Raw genomic sequence first — 14,666 nt, 5'->3', positions numbered from 1 at the left:
CGGGGGCTTGGGGATCGGTAGACCGCAGGTCCCGCTCGGCCTTGCAGGGGTCAGGCCCTGCCCCTGCCCGTCGGGCGCCGGCCTGCCTGGCCCTCTGTGCCCCACGCGGGTGAGGACGACCCGCCCTTAGCCTGGCCCCCCGCCCTGGGAGGACCCTTTGTGGCGGAGGAGCGGCCCCTCCGAGCGTCGCTGCTGCACTCCGTCCACGGAGGCCCCCTCGGGTCTGCTGAGGACTGTCCCTGAGGGGTGCAGGGCGAGCCGGGCCCGCGGCACGGTGTGGGCGTTGGGGAGCGGGCGCTGGACCCGCGTCTCGCGTGGGGCTGTCCCCATCCTCGGGCTTTCTGCTGGCAGGGCTGTAGCCGAGGGGTTGGGTGTAGCGGCGATGTCCCAGGTGGCCACTTACAGGTGGGGGCTGGAGTAGGGTCTTGGGTGGCCGATCCTGCCTCCCAGGTCTCCCTCCGACCTGCCCTAGGCTTTTTTTCCTGGGACGTGGAGGAGGGGAGGGCAGGATGTGGCCTCTCTTCTGTGTCGCTGTCCTTTCTTCTCCCACTGTTGCATTCGGGCTCCAGGATGCAGGCTGACAAAAGAGCCTGGAGAGATGATCCGTTCAGCTGAAACTTTGCAGTTTCAAGCCGGGCCTGCCCCTTGTTCCAGCACATGCATTTTCCTCCTTGGTCCGATTCCCTGCACCCCCCAGGCTGGGATTTCCTGTCTCCCATGGGGCTTGGGCACTGAGGGGAGTGCTGAGCCCTCCCCTGTTGGCTGCCACGACACTGCTCTGCTGTCTTTGCAGCTTGGGGCTGGCTGGGTGTGGCCTGGGGGCTAAGTGCCAGTCCCAGCACTGTCCCTGTGGCTCCTGCCCCATCTCCCCAAGGCCTCCACCGCCTTTGGGGACATTGCTTCCCCTTCCATAAGGCTCCTGGGCCTCTGGAGGGAGAGCCTGGCAGCACTGCCCGGGTGTCTGGCTGTGCCTGAGCAGAGCCTGACTTATGTCTGTCTCAGCGCGTGGCTGTGGGGGCACGCGCGACCGGGCTTTGTGTTGCAGCGAGAGGCCAGACAGCAGGCTCCTGGACAGCCGGCGAGGCCCTGGGGTGACACGTGGCTGGGGCCCCTGCGGGGGACACGGTGGCACTCGGTCTAGCTTCAGGCCTTGATTCCCCAGACCTCTGTCCTCCCCACCTTTCCCCTTCCCCCGGCTCAGGCGCAGGGCAGCTCTTGGCCCAGGCTTCCCCATGACAGCTCTTCTGAGCGGCTGGCCACCCTCTGGTCTGGGGTGAGGCGTTAGGGGTCTCAGTCTCAAGAGGCCCCCGCCTGCCCTTCGGAGCGGCTGGCTCTGCTGCCCCTTGGGTGTGGCCCAGCTGAGGCGAAGCCTCCTGGCTCCTTTCCAGCGTGGGGGTGAGGGATGATTGATGGCCCCCAAGCCTGCCGCGCCTGCCGCTCACTGCTCACTCCGGCGCTCTGCTGGAGGCCCCGCCCCTCTCCAGCCGCGGTCACCATCTGGGTTCTGGCATGGGGCGGGTGAGCGGCCGGGGCCCTCTGCGGCATGGAGCGCAGCTCGCCCGCCCGAGACCCCTGATGCCCACTTGCCGTCTCTCCTCAGGCCCGTCCCAGGTGCAGCTGTTGGCCATGCCCACTGTCTGCATCGTCCAGCTGCTCTTCCTCACTGTGGCAGGGGCCGTGGGCGACAGGCCCTTCCATGCCTTCGTGGTGACCGACACCACGCTGACCCACTTGGCTGTGCACCGAGTGACCGGGGAGGTGTTCGTGGGTGCAGTGAACCGAGTCTTTAAGCTGGCCCCCAACCTCACCGAGCTGCGTGCCCACGTCACGGGGCCCGTCGAGGACAATGCGCGCTGCTACCCACCCCCCAGCATGCGCGTGTGTGCCCATCGCCTGGCCCCTGTGGACAATGTGAATAAGCTGCTACTCATAGACTACGCGGCCCGCCGCCTGGTGGCCTGCGGCAGCATCTGGCAGGGCATCTGCCAGTTCCTGCGCCTGGACGACCTCTTCAAGCTGGGCGAGCCGCACCACCGCAAGGAGCACTACCTGTCGGGGGCCCAGGAGCCCGACTCCATGGCCGGCGTCATCGTGGAGCAGGGCCAGGGCCCCAGCAAGCTGTTCGTGGGCACGGCTGTTGACGGCAAGTCGGAGTACTTCCCCACCTTGAGCTCCCGCAAGCTCATTGGCGATGAAGACAGCGCGGACATGTTTAGTTTGGTGGGTGAGCCCTGCCCGCCCGACCTCTGCTGTCCCTCCCCCGTGCTCCCTTCGCCTGTCCTGGCTCTGCCTCTGTGAAGAGCCCTGGCCCAGGAGAGGAATGTTCGGCCCCTCACTGTTTGACATGCATACAGGTTGCTAAGGGTGGGAGGCGGGGCGGGGCCTAGGCTGCGTGGGCTCGGACCCCGGGGAGGCTGGCTGCCTGCCCTCTGCGGCTCTCTGGCCTGGCTCCCACGCTCGTCCGGGTGGGCAGGTGGGGACCCTGAGGGAAGCCTGGCGGACCATGCTGTTGGGCCAGGCTCGCACCCTCCACTCCCACTGTGACCTGCTCTCCAGGTGTACCAGGACGAGTTCGTCTCCTCCCAGATCAAGATCCCCTCGGACACACTGTCCTTGTACCCGGCCTTCGACATCTACTACATCTATGGCTTCGTCAGCGCCTCCTTCGTGTACTTTCTGACGCTGCAGCTGGACACCCAGCAGACGCTGTTGGACACCGCGGGCGAGAAGTTCTTCACGTCCAAGATTGTGCGCATGTGTGCGGGGGACTCGGAGTTCTACTCCTACGTAGAGTTCCCCATCGGCTGCTCCTGGCGCGGCATGGAGTACCGCCTGGTACAGAGCGCCCACCTGGCCAAGCCCGGCCTGCTGCTGGCCCAGGCCCTGGGCGTGCCGGCCGACGAAGACGTCCTCTTCACCATCTTCTCCCAGGGCCAGAAGAACCGGGCCAGCCCCCCGCGGCAGACCATTCTCTGCCTGTTCACCCTCAGCAATATCAATGCCCACATCCGGCGCCGCATCCAGTCCTGCTACCGCGGGGAGGGCACTCTGGCCCTGCCCTGGCTGCTCAACAAGGAGCTGCCCTGCATCAACACCGTGAGCCCCTTGGCACCCCACTAGCCCCCTGCCCCTTCCCAGGCCTGCGGTGCCTGGCCCGGGTGGACGCCTGGCCATCCCATCCCAGGCTTGGCAAGCCCGGCGAGCGGCACCTTAGCCCTGATACCCGTTTTTCCCCTTCAGGGATCCCACACTCTCCCTTCCTCTCTGCCCTTCCTTCTTCCTCCTGTCTCTCTCTTGCCCGGCACTCGCTTGCGGACCGCCATGTGCCTCTTCCTGCCCGTCTCCATGCCCAGTGTGCTCCTCCTTGCTCCTTCTGTGGGTGTCCCCGGCTGTCTTGAGTTCGTGATGGTCTTGCAGGCCTAGGCCTCGCTCCCTTCCTGGCTCTGTCTCCCCCATCTCCCTCCTCAGCCCGTTTCCCAAAGGGTCCTGGGCTAAGCTTGTTGGCTGGAGGGGAGTGGAGATTTGCTGTGGCTCTCACGCACCCTCATCTGTCTCGCCAGCCCATGCAGATCAATGGCAACTTCTGTGGGCTGGTGTTGAACCAGCCACTGGGCGGCCTGCACGTCATCGAGGGGCTGCCCCTGCTAGCCGATAGCACCGACGGCATGGCCAGTGTGGCTGCCTACACCTACCACCAGCACTCTGTGGTGTTCATTGGCACGCGCAGCGGCAGTCTCAAGAAGGTGGGCCTGGAACCCCAGCTGGTGGGGGTGGGGATCAGCTCTGACAGGTGGGATGGCAGGGGCACCCTGGCCAGGGCACGGCTGACTGAGGAAGAGAGACTTCCCAGGCTCGGCCCTGGGAGGCTGGCGTTGCTCCTCAGGCAGCCTCTGGGCCACCCACCCTCGCCAGCGCCAGGTCCTGCTGTGGCCTGAATTGCCATTCTCTTGCGGCTATGGGGACACACAGACCCGTTATGGGGCCTCCCTGCCACACAAGCAGGGGCTGGGTCCTCAGTAGAACGGATGAGGGAGCACATGCGGACATGACCCCGCACGTGCTGGCCCGGAGAGCTCCCCGGGCCCTCAAGCCTCCTGCTGTCTCTCTGGTGAACTCTGCCCCATCCTCCCCGCCTCACCCAAACGCTGCCTTTCCGGAGAGAACTTTCCAGATCTGTGCCCCCACCTCCCATGTTCTTTCCCTCTACCCGCTGCCCTTTCACAGGCACTGGGGCCACAGCTCTGCCCAGAGGAAGCAAGACAGAGAAACAGGACCACAGCCACTTCCGCTCTGGGGCTGGGGTAGCTTGGCATGAAGGGGACAGGATTCAGGGTGACTGCGATGATCTTGCCCTGCTGGCCTCGTAGATGAAGTGCCCTCCGCGGAGGGGAAGAGCTGCTTCGGGGGTGGGCAGAGGAGGGCTTGGGAAGGGGGCCCTGCCCTCTGCTCCTGGGACCTGTCTTTCCTTTGTAACAGCTTATTGCGCTATAATTCACATACCGTACGACTCACCCAGTCCGATGGTTTTTAGGCTACTGCAGAGTTGTGCGGCCATCACCACTGTCTCATTCCAGGACATTTTCATCACTCCAAAAATGCCATCCTCTTTAGCTGTCCCCTTCCCCGTCCCCCTGACCTTAGGCAACACTAGTCTCTGTCTCTCTGTCTGCCAGGAGCATTTTCTGGCTTGGCACCCTCCCTTGGGAGAAGGGGATACCTTGGGTGTGGGGGTGACGGTGGCGTCAGGCCAGACTGGCATCCCTCTGCCCTGGTCTTGTGGCTCAGGTGCGAGTCGACGGCTCCCAGGACGCCCACCTGTACGAGACAGTCCCCGTGGCGGACGGCAGCCCCATCCTCCGAGACCTGCTCTTCAGCCCCGACCATCGGCACATCTACCTCCTGAGTGAGAAGCAGGTGGGCCCATGGTGGGCGGCGGTGGGTGGCGGGGCAGGGGCCGGCCGGGTGCTGACACGGCTGTCCCCAGGTGAGCCAGCTCCCAGTGGAGACCTGTGAGCAGTACCTGAGCTGCGCGGCCTGCCTGGGCTCGGGGGACCCGCACTGTGGCTGGTGTGTGCTGCAGCACAGGTGAGGGCCGCGGGGATGGGAGTTGGGGACCCCGGGCCAGGGAGCCTGCCACGGCTGCCTCCCTGCCCACTGCTCCTCCCCAGCGGTTCCCTCGTGGCCCCCGCTCCCTCCTCCCCTTTCTCTGCTAATGAGCGGAACCTCCGCGCTGAGTGACGTCCCTTGGAGCCCAGGGAACAAAGCCAAGGCTTGCTGTTGCCTGGCACTGTCGCCCCCAGCCTCCCACTGTTCCCCCACTCGGGCCCTCCAGGGGCAGTGGCAGGACCAGCTCTGGCCTGACTCCTACAGGTGTTGCCGTAAAGGGGCCTGTCCCGGTGCTGCTGCCCCGAACGGCTTTGCCGGGGAGCTGAGCAAGTGTGTCCAGGTGCGGGTCCGGCCCAACAACGTGTCTGTGACGTCGCCGGGGGTGCAGGTGAGTGGCCCTGAGGGTGCTGGGGCCTGGGTGTGCGTGTGCAGAGGGTGCACCCTCTCTGAGCCCTCCCCCTCCCCCAGCTCACTGTGGCTGTGCGCAACGTGCCCGACCTCAGCGCGGGTGTGAGCTGTGCCTTCGAGGAGGTGGCAGAGAGCGAGGCCGTCCTGCTGCCATCTGGCGAGCTGCGCTGCCCGTCACCCTCCCTGCAGGAGCTCCGGGCTCTCACCAAGGGCCATGGTCAGTGGACGGGGGCCGTCCGGGTGGGGTGGGGGCCGCTCCTTCCTCAGAGAAGTCATGGCTGCGCGGGCTTGCTGCAGGGGCCACCCGCACTGTGCGGCTACAGCTGCTCTCCAAGGAGACTGGCGTGAGGTTCGCTGGGGCGGACTTTGTCTTCTACAACTGTAGTGTCCTCCGGTCGTGAGTACCTGGCCCAGCACTTGTCCCTGCCCCCGGGCACAGAAGGGGGCTCTGGGACGGGTGAGCCCTGCAGGGTACCCTCAGGGGCTGTCAGGCCTTCCTGGCCTCTGTCCCCACGGTGCTCTGTCCCCTAGTATGCCATGTGGGCTGTCGCCAGGCCCTGGCTGCCTTCTTCCACTGGCTCCCGGTGTGTCCCCTGGGAGGCGGGGAGGGGCGGTGCGACCCCTCTGTGGGTTCTGAAGCCACTGCCCCTCAGGTGCATGTCCTGCGTCGGCAGCCCTTACTCCTGCCACTGGTGTAAGTACCGCCACGTGTGTACCAGCTACCCCCACGAGTGCTCCTTCCAGGAGGGCAGGGTCCACGGCCCGGAGGTGAGGCGGGTGCCGCGAGGGGGCGGGGCTGTGTGGGGCTGGCCTCTGCTCTGTGCGGTTGGCTTCTTGGTTGCTCCGAGCCTCCTGCAGGCGAGGTGGGGCTGGCGGAGCTGACCGCGTGCTCCCCCAGGGCTGCCCTGAGCTCCTGCCCAGTGCGGACCTCCTGATACCCGTTGGCGTCGTGCAACCGCTCACCCTGAGGGCCAAGAACCTGCCGCAGCCGCAGTCAGGGCAGAAGAACTATGAGTGTGTGGTCCGGGTCCAGGGGCGGCAGCAGCGCGTGCCTGCCGTGCGCTTCAACAGCAGCAGTGTGCAGTGCCAGAACGCCTCGGTGAGGGCCCTCCTCCCCAGCGGTGGCGGGCTGGGGTCCCTCGTTTCTGTGCCCAGCCCCCTCCCTGCTCTGGAAGCCTCACATGGCCCTGGTGGGAACCTTCCGAGTCTCCTGTTGGGGACTCCTGAGCTGGGGAAAGGAGGGAGGGGGCAAGAATATCGGGGAGGTCTGTGCATCCGATCTGGGGCCACACGGGTCCCTGTCCCCAGTACTCCTACGAAGGCGATGAGCACGGGGACGCCGAGCTGGACTTCTCCGTGGTGTGGGATGGAGATTTCCCCATCGACAAGCCTCCCAGCTTCCGAGGTGAGGGCGGCACAGGCTGCGCGGAGCCTGTCTCCCAAGGTAGTTGGTGCTGCTGTGGCCCAGTGTGGGGGCCCTGGCGCGCCCCACTTTTCTGCCGCTGCTCTCCATCAACGGTGCCCCTGTGCCCGCAGCCCTCCTGTACAAGTGCTGGGCGCAGCGGCCCAGCTGCGGCCTCTGCCTCAAGGCTGACCCCCGCTTCAACTGCGGCTGGTGCGTCTCAGAGCACAGGTGCCAGCTGAGGGCCCACTGCCCAGCCCCCAAGACCAACTGGATGCACCCGAGCCAGAAGGGTGCCCGGTGCAGCCACCCCCACATCACGCAGGTCAGCCCCCCTCCCACCCCTGCCCGCCGCCATCCGGGCCCCCGTGAGTGGACTGACCCTCTCGCCTCCCATCCTGTCTGCAGATCCACCCTCTCATGGGGCCCAAGGAGGGAGGCACGCGGGTCACCATCATGGGTGAGAACCTGGGCCTCGCTTCACGAGAGGTGGGCCTGCGGGTGGCCGGCGTGCGCTGCAACTCCATCCCGGCTGAGTACATCAGCGCCGAGAGGTGAGTGTGGCTGAGAGGGTGCCGGGTCCCTGCCCACCCGCCGACCCTGACGCCCTCTGACCCCTAGGATCGTGTGCGAGATGGAGGAGTCGCTGGTGCCTGGCCCGCCGCCGGGGCCGGTGGAGCTCTGTGTGGGCGACTGCTCTGCTGACTTCCGCACGCAATCAGAGCAGCTCTACAGCTTTGTGGTGTGTGGCAGGCCTTTCCAGCCCCTTCGCCTTCCCCAGTGTTGGGGTGTGTGGGTGCCCCTCCCCTGGGCCAGCTCCTCCCTTCCCTCAGGGCTGCTTCTCCCGCAGACCCCGACGTTTGACCGTGTGAGTCCCAGTCGGGGCCCGGCATCAGGGGGCACACGGCTCACCATCTCAGGCAGATCTCTGGATGCTGGCAGCAGGGTCACGGTGACTGTGAGAAACGGAGAGTGCCAGTTTGTGAGGTGGGCCAGGGCCCCGCCAGCCTGGGGCTAGGCGTGGGGTGGGGCTGTGGGCGCCCGCAGCTGTGGCTCTGGGCCACCTGCTCCAAGCGCCCGCTTGCCAACACAGGAGAGATGCCCAGGCGATCGTGTGTATCTCACCTGTGTCCACCCTGGGCCCCAGCCGGGCCCCCATCACGCTTGCCATCGACCGTGCCAATATCTCCAGCCCCGGGGTCATCTACACCTACACTCAGGACCCCACTGTCACCCGCCTCGAGCCCACCTGGAGCATCATCAAGTAAGACCCTGGGGAGAGTGGGCACCTGGACAGCAACCCGGGGGTCAGGGGCTGGTTGGTGTCTGAGCGTCTCTGCTGGGCCCCTGCCTGGTGGAGGGCCCGAGCTGCCCTGGCTGCACAGTACCTGACACCTGCTGGCCGATCCCATGGTGGCCTTGATCACTCCGCAGGGCTGAGTGGGAGCAGTGGGGAGAACCTAAGCCCCCTCACCTCTCTGTCTAGTGGAAGCACCGCAATCACTGTGAGTGGGACCCACCTGCTGACGGTCCAGGAGCCACGGGTCCGGGCCAAGTACCGCGGCATCGAGACCACCAATGTGAGTGCCAGCTGCCTCCTCCCCACCCCACCTCGGCAGCCCACAGCCTCACGCACTGAGCTGTTCATCTCCGTTCCCACAGACGTGCCAGGTGATCAACGACACCGCCATGCTGTGTAAGGCCCCCGGCATCTTCCTTGGGCGGCCGCAGCCGCGGGCCCAGGGCGAGCACCCCGATGAGTTTGGCTTCCTGCTGGACCACGTGCAGACGGCCCGCTCCCTCAACCGCTCCTCCTTCACCTACTACCCTGACCCCAGCTTTGAGCCGCTAGGACCCTCCGGTGTGCTGGACGTGAAGCCTGGCTCCCATGTGGTGCTGAAGGTGCTGAGGGGCGGCAGGGGAGAGGCAGGGTGCTGGAGCGCCCCGGCTGACCTTGTCCCCCACTCCCAGGGCAAGAATCTGATCCCCGCGGCAGCCGGCAGCTCCCGCCTCAACTACACGGTGCTGATTGGAGGCCAGCCGTGTGCACTCACCGTCTCGGACACGCAGCTCCTGTGCGACTCACCCACCCAGACCGGCCGGCAGCCTGTCATGGTGGGTGGGGCCGGAGAGACCATCAGGGCAGCCGGATGGGCATGGAGCCAGCTCACTGGGCCTGTCCCCGCAGGTGCTGGTGGGCGGCCTGGAGTTCTGGCTGGGCACACTGCACATCACAGCCGAGCGCGCACTGACCCTGCCGGCCATGGTGGGGCTGGCCACCGGGGGCGGGCTCTTGCTGCTGGCCATCACCGCTGTGCTGGTCGCCTATAAGCGCAAGACTCAGGACGCGGACCGCACGCTCAAGCGCCTGCAGCTGCAGATGGACAACCTGGAGTCCCGCGTGGCCCTGGAGTGCAAGGAAGGTGCCGGAGGCAGGGGCGGGACGCGGGTGCGGGAGCCAGGGCGCCCTCCCATCCCTCTCACACCCCGTTTCTGCCCCTTCCAGCTTTTGCAGAGCTGCAGACGGACATCAACGAGCTGACGAACCATATGGACGGGGTGCAGATTCCGTTCCTGGACTACCGCACCTATGCCGTGCGCGTGCTCTTCCCTGGCATCGAGGCCCACCCCGTGCTCAAGGAGCTAGACGTGAGCCCCCCCGGTGTGCCCATGCCCTGTGCCCCCCAGGGCCACCCCACCCTCTGAGACCCCACCTGCTCCCCACAGACGCCCCCCAACGTGGAGAAGGCCCTGCGCCTCTTCGGGCAGCTGCTGCACAGCCGCGCCTTCGTGCTCACCTTCATCCACACGCTGGAGGCCCAGAGCAGCTTCTCCATGCGGGACCGCGGCACTGTGGCCTCGCTCACCATGGTGGCCCTGCAGAGCCGCCTCGACTATGCCACTGGTCTACTCAAGCAGCTGCTGGCGGACCTCATAGAGAAAAACCTGGAGAGCAAGAACCACCCCAAGCTGCTACTGCGCAGGTTCTCCGGGCCCACCTCCTCGCCCTCACCCTGCCCCTCTCCCATCCAGGCCACACCCCGTCCCGCCCGGCCCCGCCCTCTGCCCGAGCCCCGCCCTGGCCAGGCGTGGGCCTGATTGCCTCTCTCCTGCCCCAGGACGGAGTCGGTGGCGGAGAAGATGCTGACCAACTGGTTCACGTTTCTGCTGCATAAGTTTCTGAAGGTGCGCCCGGCGGGTGGGCGGTGGGGAGGTAAGCGTGGAGGACCAGCCGGCTGGCGTCAGGCAGCAAGCTGTGCGCCCGCCCGGCTGCAGGAGTGCGCGGGGGAGCCGCTCTTCCTACTCTACTGCGCCATCAAACAGCAGATGGAGAAGGGGCCGATCGACGCCATCACGGGTGAGGCGCGCTACTCCCTGAGCGAAGACAAACTCATCCGGCAGCAGATCGACTATAAGACGCTGGTGAGTGCCGGCAGCTATGCGTCGTGGGTGTGAAGGAGGCCTCACCAAACTGACTCTGGGGTCCCCTTTCTTCTTAGACCCTGCACTGCGTGTGCCCAGAGAATGAAGGCAGTGCCCAGGTCCCGGTGAAGGTTCTCAACTGCGACAGCATCACACAGGCCAAAGACAAGCTGCTGGACACAGTGTACAAGGGCATCCCGTACTCCCAGCGCCCCAAAGCTGAGGACATGGACCTGGGTGAGGCCCTGCCTTCTCCTCCCAGCCCTACTCACCCCTGCCTGCACCGGTGACCTCGGCAGGCGCTCTCTCGCTGCCTCTTGAGTTTTGTTCTCTAAGGGGAGTGGGCTGGAGTCTCGGGGAATGCCAAGGGCTGTCTGTGCCCACAGAATGGCGCCAGGGACGCATGGCCCGCATCATCCTCCAGGATGAGGATGTCACCACCAAGATCGAGTGTGACTGGAAGAGGGTCAACTCACTGGCCCACTACCAGGTGAGGGGCTGGGGGCCCACTGCCCCCCGGGCCCTCTGGGAGCCAGGACCCTGCACTCACGGGCTCCCTTTCGGGCCGTGGGTGCTACCCATGAGCACATGGAAGGGTCTGGGTGGGTCACGGTGGCTCCTTGGCGTCTTGGCTTCCTGCGCTGCCCCCCTCTGTCTCTGGGGTCTGCAGGTGACAGATGGTTCCTTGGTGGCACTGGTGCCCAAACAAGTGTCTGCCTATAACATGGCCAACTCCTTCACCTTCACCCGCTCCCTCAGCCGCTACGGTAGGTGCCCTCAGCATGGCAGCCATGTGCTCTTCAAGGCTGTGTAAGCTGTCCCAGGGAACTCCAGGCCATGCCCTCAGGCGTCTCCGGGTCTGTAGAGTCCAGGGGGAGGGCGGGCCGGCAAGAGCAGGTGGGCCCCCCACAGGCGACAGGGACCCAGAGAGAGTGGGGCAGGAGGCTGATGGCGGCCACACCTCTTCTCTGCTGCAGAGAGCTTGCTCCGCACAGCCAGCAGCCCCGACAGCCTCCGCTCGCGGGCACCCATGATCACGCCAGACCAGGAGACGGGCACCAAGCTGTGGCACCTGGTGAAGAACCATGACCACGCTGACCACCGAGAGGGGGACCGTGGCAGCAAGATGGTCTCAGAAATCTACCTGACACGGCTGCTGGCCACCAAGGTGTGGGTCTGCCACTTGCCACCTTGGCCTCTGCTCCCAGCCTGGCCTTGCCCCGAGGGCGGCCTGGCCCTCCTGGGGAGGGGCTCCAGCTCATCTGGGTCCCATGAGTCTTTCTCAGAGCCTTGGCTCCAGGAACTCCCAGCCTGAAGTGAAGACTCGGTCTGTCTCGGGCCACTGGCCCTGCCGGGAAGCCCCGCTCTTTGCCAAGTCTTTCTGCCTTCATCTATCCTGCTTTGGGGACATCCTGACTTGGCTCCCTCATGGCCTGTGCGCTTTCTGTCCCCACACAGGGCACACTGCAGAAATTTGTGGATGACCTCTTCGAGACAGTGTTCAGCACCGCACACCGGGGCTCGGCCCTGCCCCTGGCCATCAAGTACATGTTCGACTTCCTGGATGAGCAGGCCGACCAGCGCCAGATCAGCGACCCCGACGTGCGCCACACTTGGAAGAGCAACTGGTACTGCCCCATGCCGCGCTGCTCGTGGCCCCTCCAGGGATGAGTGGGTGGAAGAGGCTAGTGGCTTTGCCAAGAGCCAGGACCCGTGGGGCCAGGGTGACTGGCAGGGACTGGAGCAGTCATAGAGGCAGGAGAGGATGGTGCACTATCAAGCCAAGAGGGCGACTGAGTGTGATTCCCGAGGTGGACTGTGCTGGGCGCTCAGGTGGGTGGGATGAGGGTGGTGATGAGGGTGGGCGAGGGTGGTAAGGGCTCTGAGATGTGGCCCTTCACCTTTCAGGGTCTTGCACCAGGTAGGGGTGCTGGTGGCTTGGCCCCGGTGATTGGACAGTGAAAGTGCAGAGGGGGTTAAGAGCTACTGAGGGGCCATGTGCGGTGGCTTATGCCTGTAATCCCAGCACTTTGGGAGGCCGAGGCAAAAAGTTTGCCTGAGCCCAGGTGTTCTAGACCCGCCTGGGCAACTTAGTGAGACCTCGTCTCTACAATAAATAAAAAAATTAGCTGGGTGTGCTGGCATGCATCTGTAGTTCCAGCTACTTGGAAAGCTGAGGTGGAAGGATCGCCTGAGCCCAGCAGGTCAAGGCTGCAGTGGCCATGAGCGTGCCACTGCACTCCAGCCTGGGCAACAGAATGAGACTCTGACTCAAAAAAAAAAAAGAAAATTAAAAATAAAAAAGAGCAGCTGGGCTCGGTGGCTCAGCCTGTAATCCCGCGCCTTTGGGAGGCTGAGGTGAGGGGATTGCCTGAGCCCGCGGGTTCGAGACCCACCTGGGCAGCGAGACCTCATCTCTACAATAAATAAAAAAATCAGCCGGGCGTGGTAGCGCGCGCCTGTAATTCCGGCTACTCGGAAGGCTGAGGCGGAAGGATCGCCAGAGCCCAGCAGGAGAGGCTGCGGTGGCTGGGAGCGGCCACTGCACTCCAGTCTGGGCGACAGAGTGAGACTCCGACTCAAAAAATAAATAAATAAATAAATAAAAATTAAAAAGAGCTACTGAGAGCAGAAGTTCAGCAGAAGCTTGGAGAAAAAGGCTGTTCACCCAGAACATGTCGCTCGCCTTCTCTGGACAAGACGTGAGCCAGCCATCCAGGAACAAGGCGTGCAGGGAAGCGGGGGGGAGGGGCCCACAGGGCCGACGAGGGGGCCTCAGGTGTGTCCCTCTGTGCAGCCTGCCCCTGCGCTTCTGGGTGAATGTGATCAAGAACCCGCAGTTCGTGTTCGACATCCACAAGAACAGCATCACGGACGCCTGCCTGTCGGTGGTGGCCCAGACCTTCATGGACTCCTGCTCCACGTCCGAGCACCGCCTGGGCAAGGACTCGCCCTCCAACAAGCTGCTCTATGCCAAGGACATCCCCAACTACAAGAGCTGGGTGGAGAGGTGGGCCCCGCCCTACCGTGGGGATGGGGCACACAGGCTTCTCCTTCCTGGGCTGTTGGAGGCTGCAGGAAGAAGGCCTGGGGGCAACAAGGGCAGGGGCATAGGTTTTTGTCACATCTGCCCAAGTGACCTACTCAGGGTCCCAACAGGTACTACCGAGACATTGCAAAGATGGCATCCATCAGCGACCAGGACATGGATGCCTACCTGGTGGAGCAGTCCCGCCTCCACGCCAGTGACTTCAACGTTCTAAGTGCGCTCAGCGAGCTCTATTTCTACGTCACCAAGTACCGCCAGGAGGTGCGTGTCACCCCTGTAGTCCCTCACTTGCTTGACCCTGACAGTGCCACCAGTGACACAGGCAGAAGGGTTGGTGGGGGTTGGGGAGTGCCACAAAAGAGATGGTGGGGACAGAAGGGGCTTGGAGCCCATATCTTAGATTGTTAATGGTCTCTCCCCTGACCAGGCCCCAGGGCCAGCACAGGTGATCTTCTCCATAGATGCTGGGATTTGAGGGACCTAGGAGAGAAGCCATTGGCTGGAGCACAAGTTGCCACTGGGCAAAAGTGAAGGGGCCTGAGCACCCAAAGGGATGGGCACAGGGGACAAGGTGGGCCCGGTGGCGTGCGGAGCCAGCCGTGCACACAGGGCAGGGTTTGTGATTTGAGATGTCAGTAGGCAGGGGACATAGCAGTGTGGACTTCAGGACGTATTCTTGGCTGGGAATATACATTGCTGACCTAGTAGATGACACTGAAAGCCCCGTAGCATGAGCTCCCCAGAGAGGCTGTGAGGGGTACGAGGGCCTGGACCCTGTGACAGAGGTGGGAAAGGAGGCAGAACCTGCAGAGGAGACCGGGGAGGACAAGCTTGGGGGGGGGGGCTAGGAGGGATGGCGAATGAGAAGGGGACAACTAGTGTAGACCACCCTTGGGAGAAGAACGTTGTGGCGTTGGAGGGACGTGGGGTCCAGGAGAGGCTGGTGGGTGTGTTCAGAGGCCAGAGATCTGAATGAACCCTGAGCTGCACCCAGGGTCTCTGGGGAAGGAGAGAGGGGCCAAGGTGTGTGGGAAGGCCCCGGCGGGAAGTGAGGGCTTTGCCCAGGAGGATCGGCCCCTCCACCACAGCCCAGTTCCAGGGGCCCCTCCTCCCCAGATTCTGACTGCTCTGGACCGAGATCCCTCTTGTCGGAAGCACAAGTTGCGCCAGAAGCTGGAACAGATCATCTGCCTCGTGTCCAGCAACAGCTGAGCTGGCGGAATCGGTGAGGAGGGGGCTTCTCAGTCCTGAGCCGACCTCCCGCCCAGGGGAGCGGCC

At 64.6% G+C, this 14,666-nt stretch overlaps 1 protein-coding gene across 1 annotated transcript; it reads left to right on the top strand.

Moving 5' to 3' along the window:
* Positions 1-1,603: 1,603 nt before the first annotated feature.
* PLXNA3 (plexin A3) lies at positions 1,604-14,666 on the top strand. Its single transcript, XM_008068707.2, has 32 exons — positions 1,604-2,220; positions 2,557-3,096; positions 3,561-3,743; positions 4,786-4,914; positions 4,985-5,085; positions 5,371-5,494; positions 5,575-5,731; positions 5,812-5,911; positions 6,168-6,282; positions 6,413-6,613; positions 6,823-6,919; positions 7,051-7,241; positions 7,325-7,470; positions 7,538-7,658; positions 7,767-7,903; positions 8,010-8,180; positions 8,403-8,496; positions 8,579-8,818; positions 8,888-9,031; positions 9,105-9,339; positions 9,423-9,565; positions 9,644-9,900; positions 10,036-10,102; positions 10,193-10,339; positions 10,417-10,576; positions 10,726-10,829; positions 11,010-11,106; positions 11,317-11,507; positions 11,798-11,967; positions 13,137-13,349; positions 13,499-13,649; positions 14,505-14,666. Exons 1-32 carry the CDS (start codon positions 1,627-1,629, stop codon positions 14,598-14,600), a joined length of 5,616 nt encoding a protein of 1,871 aa, XP_008066898.1. The 5' UTR covers positions 1,604-1,626; the 3' UTR covers positions 14,601-14,666.

The sequence above is a fragment of the Carlito syrichta genome, unplaced genomic scaffold (genome assembly GCF_000164805.1).
Source record: "Carlito syrichta isolate Samal-C Ts95f unplaced genomic scaffold, Tarsius_syrichta-2.0.1 Scaffold109660, whole genome shotgun sequence".
Lineage (NCBI taxonomy): Eukaryota > Metazoa > Chordata > Mammalia > Primates > Tarsiidae > Carlito > Carlito syrichta.
This window is presented reverse-complemented; position numbering and strand designations above follow the sequence as displayed.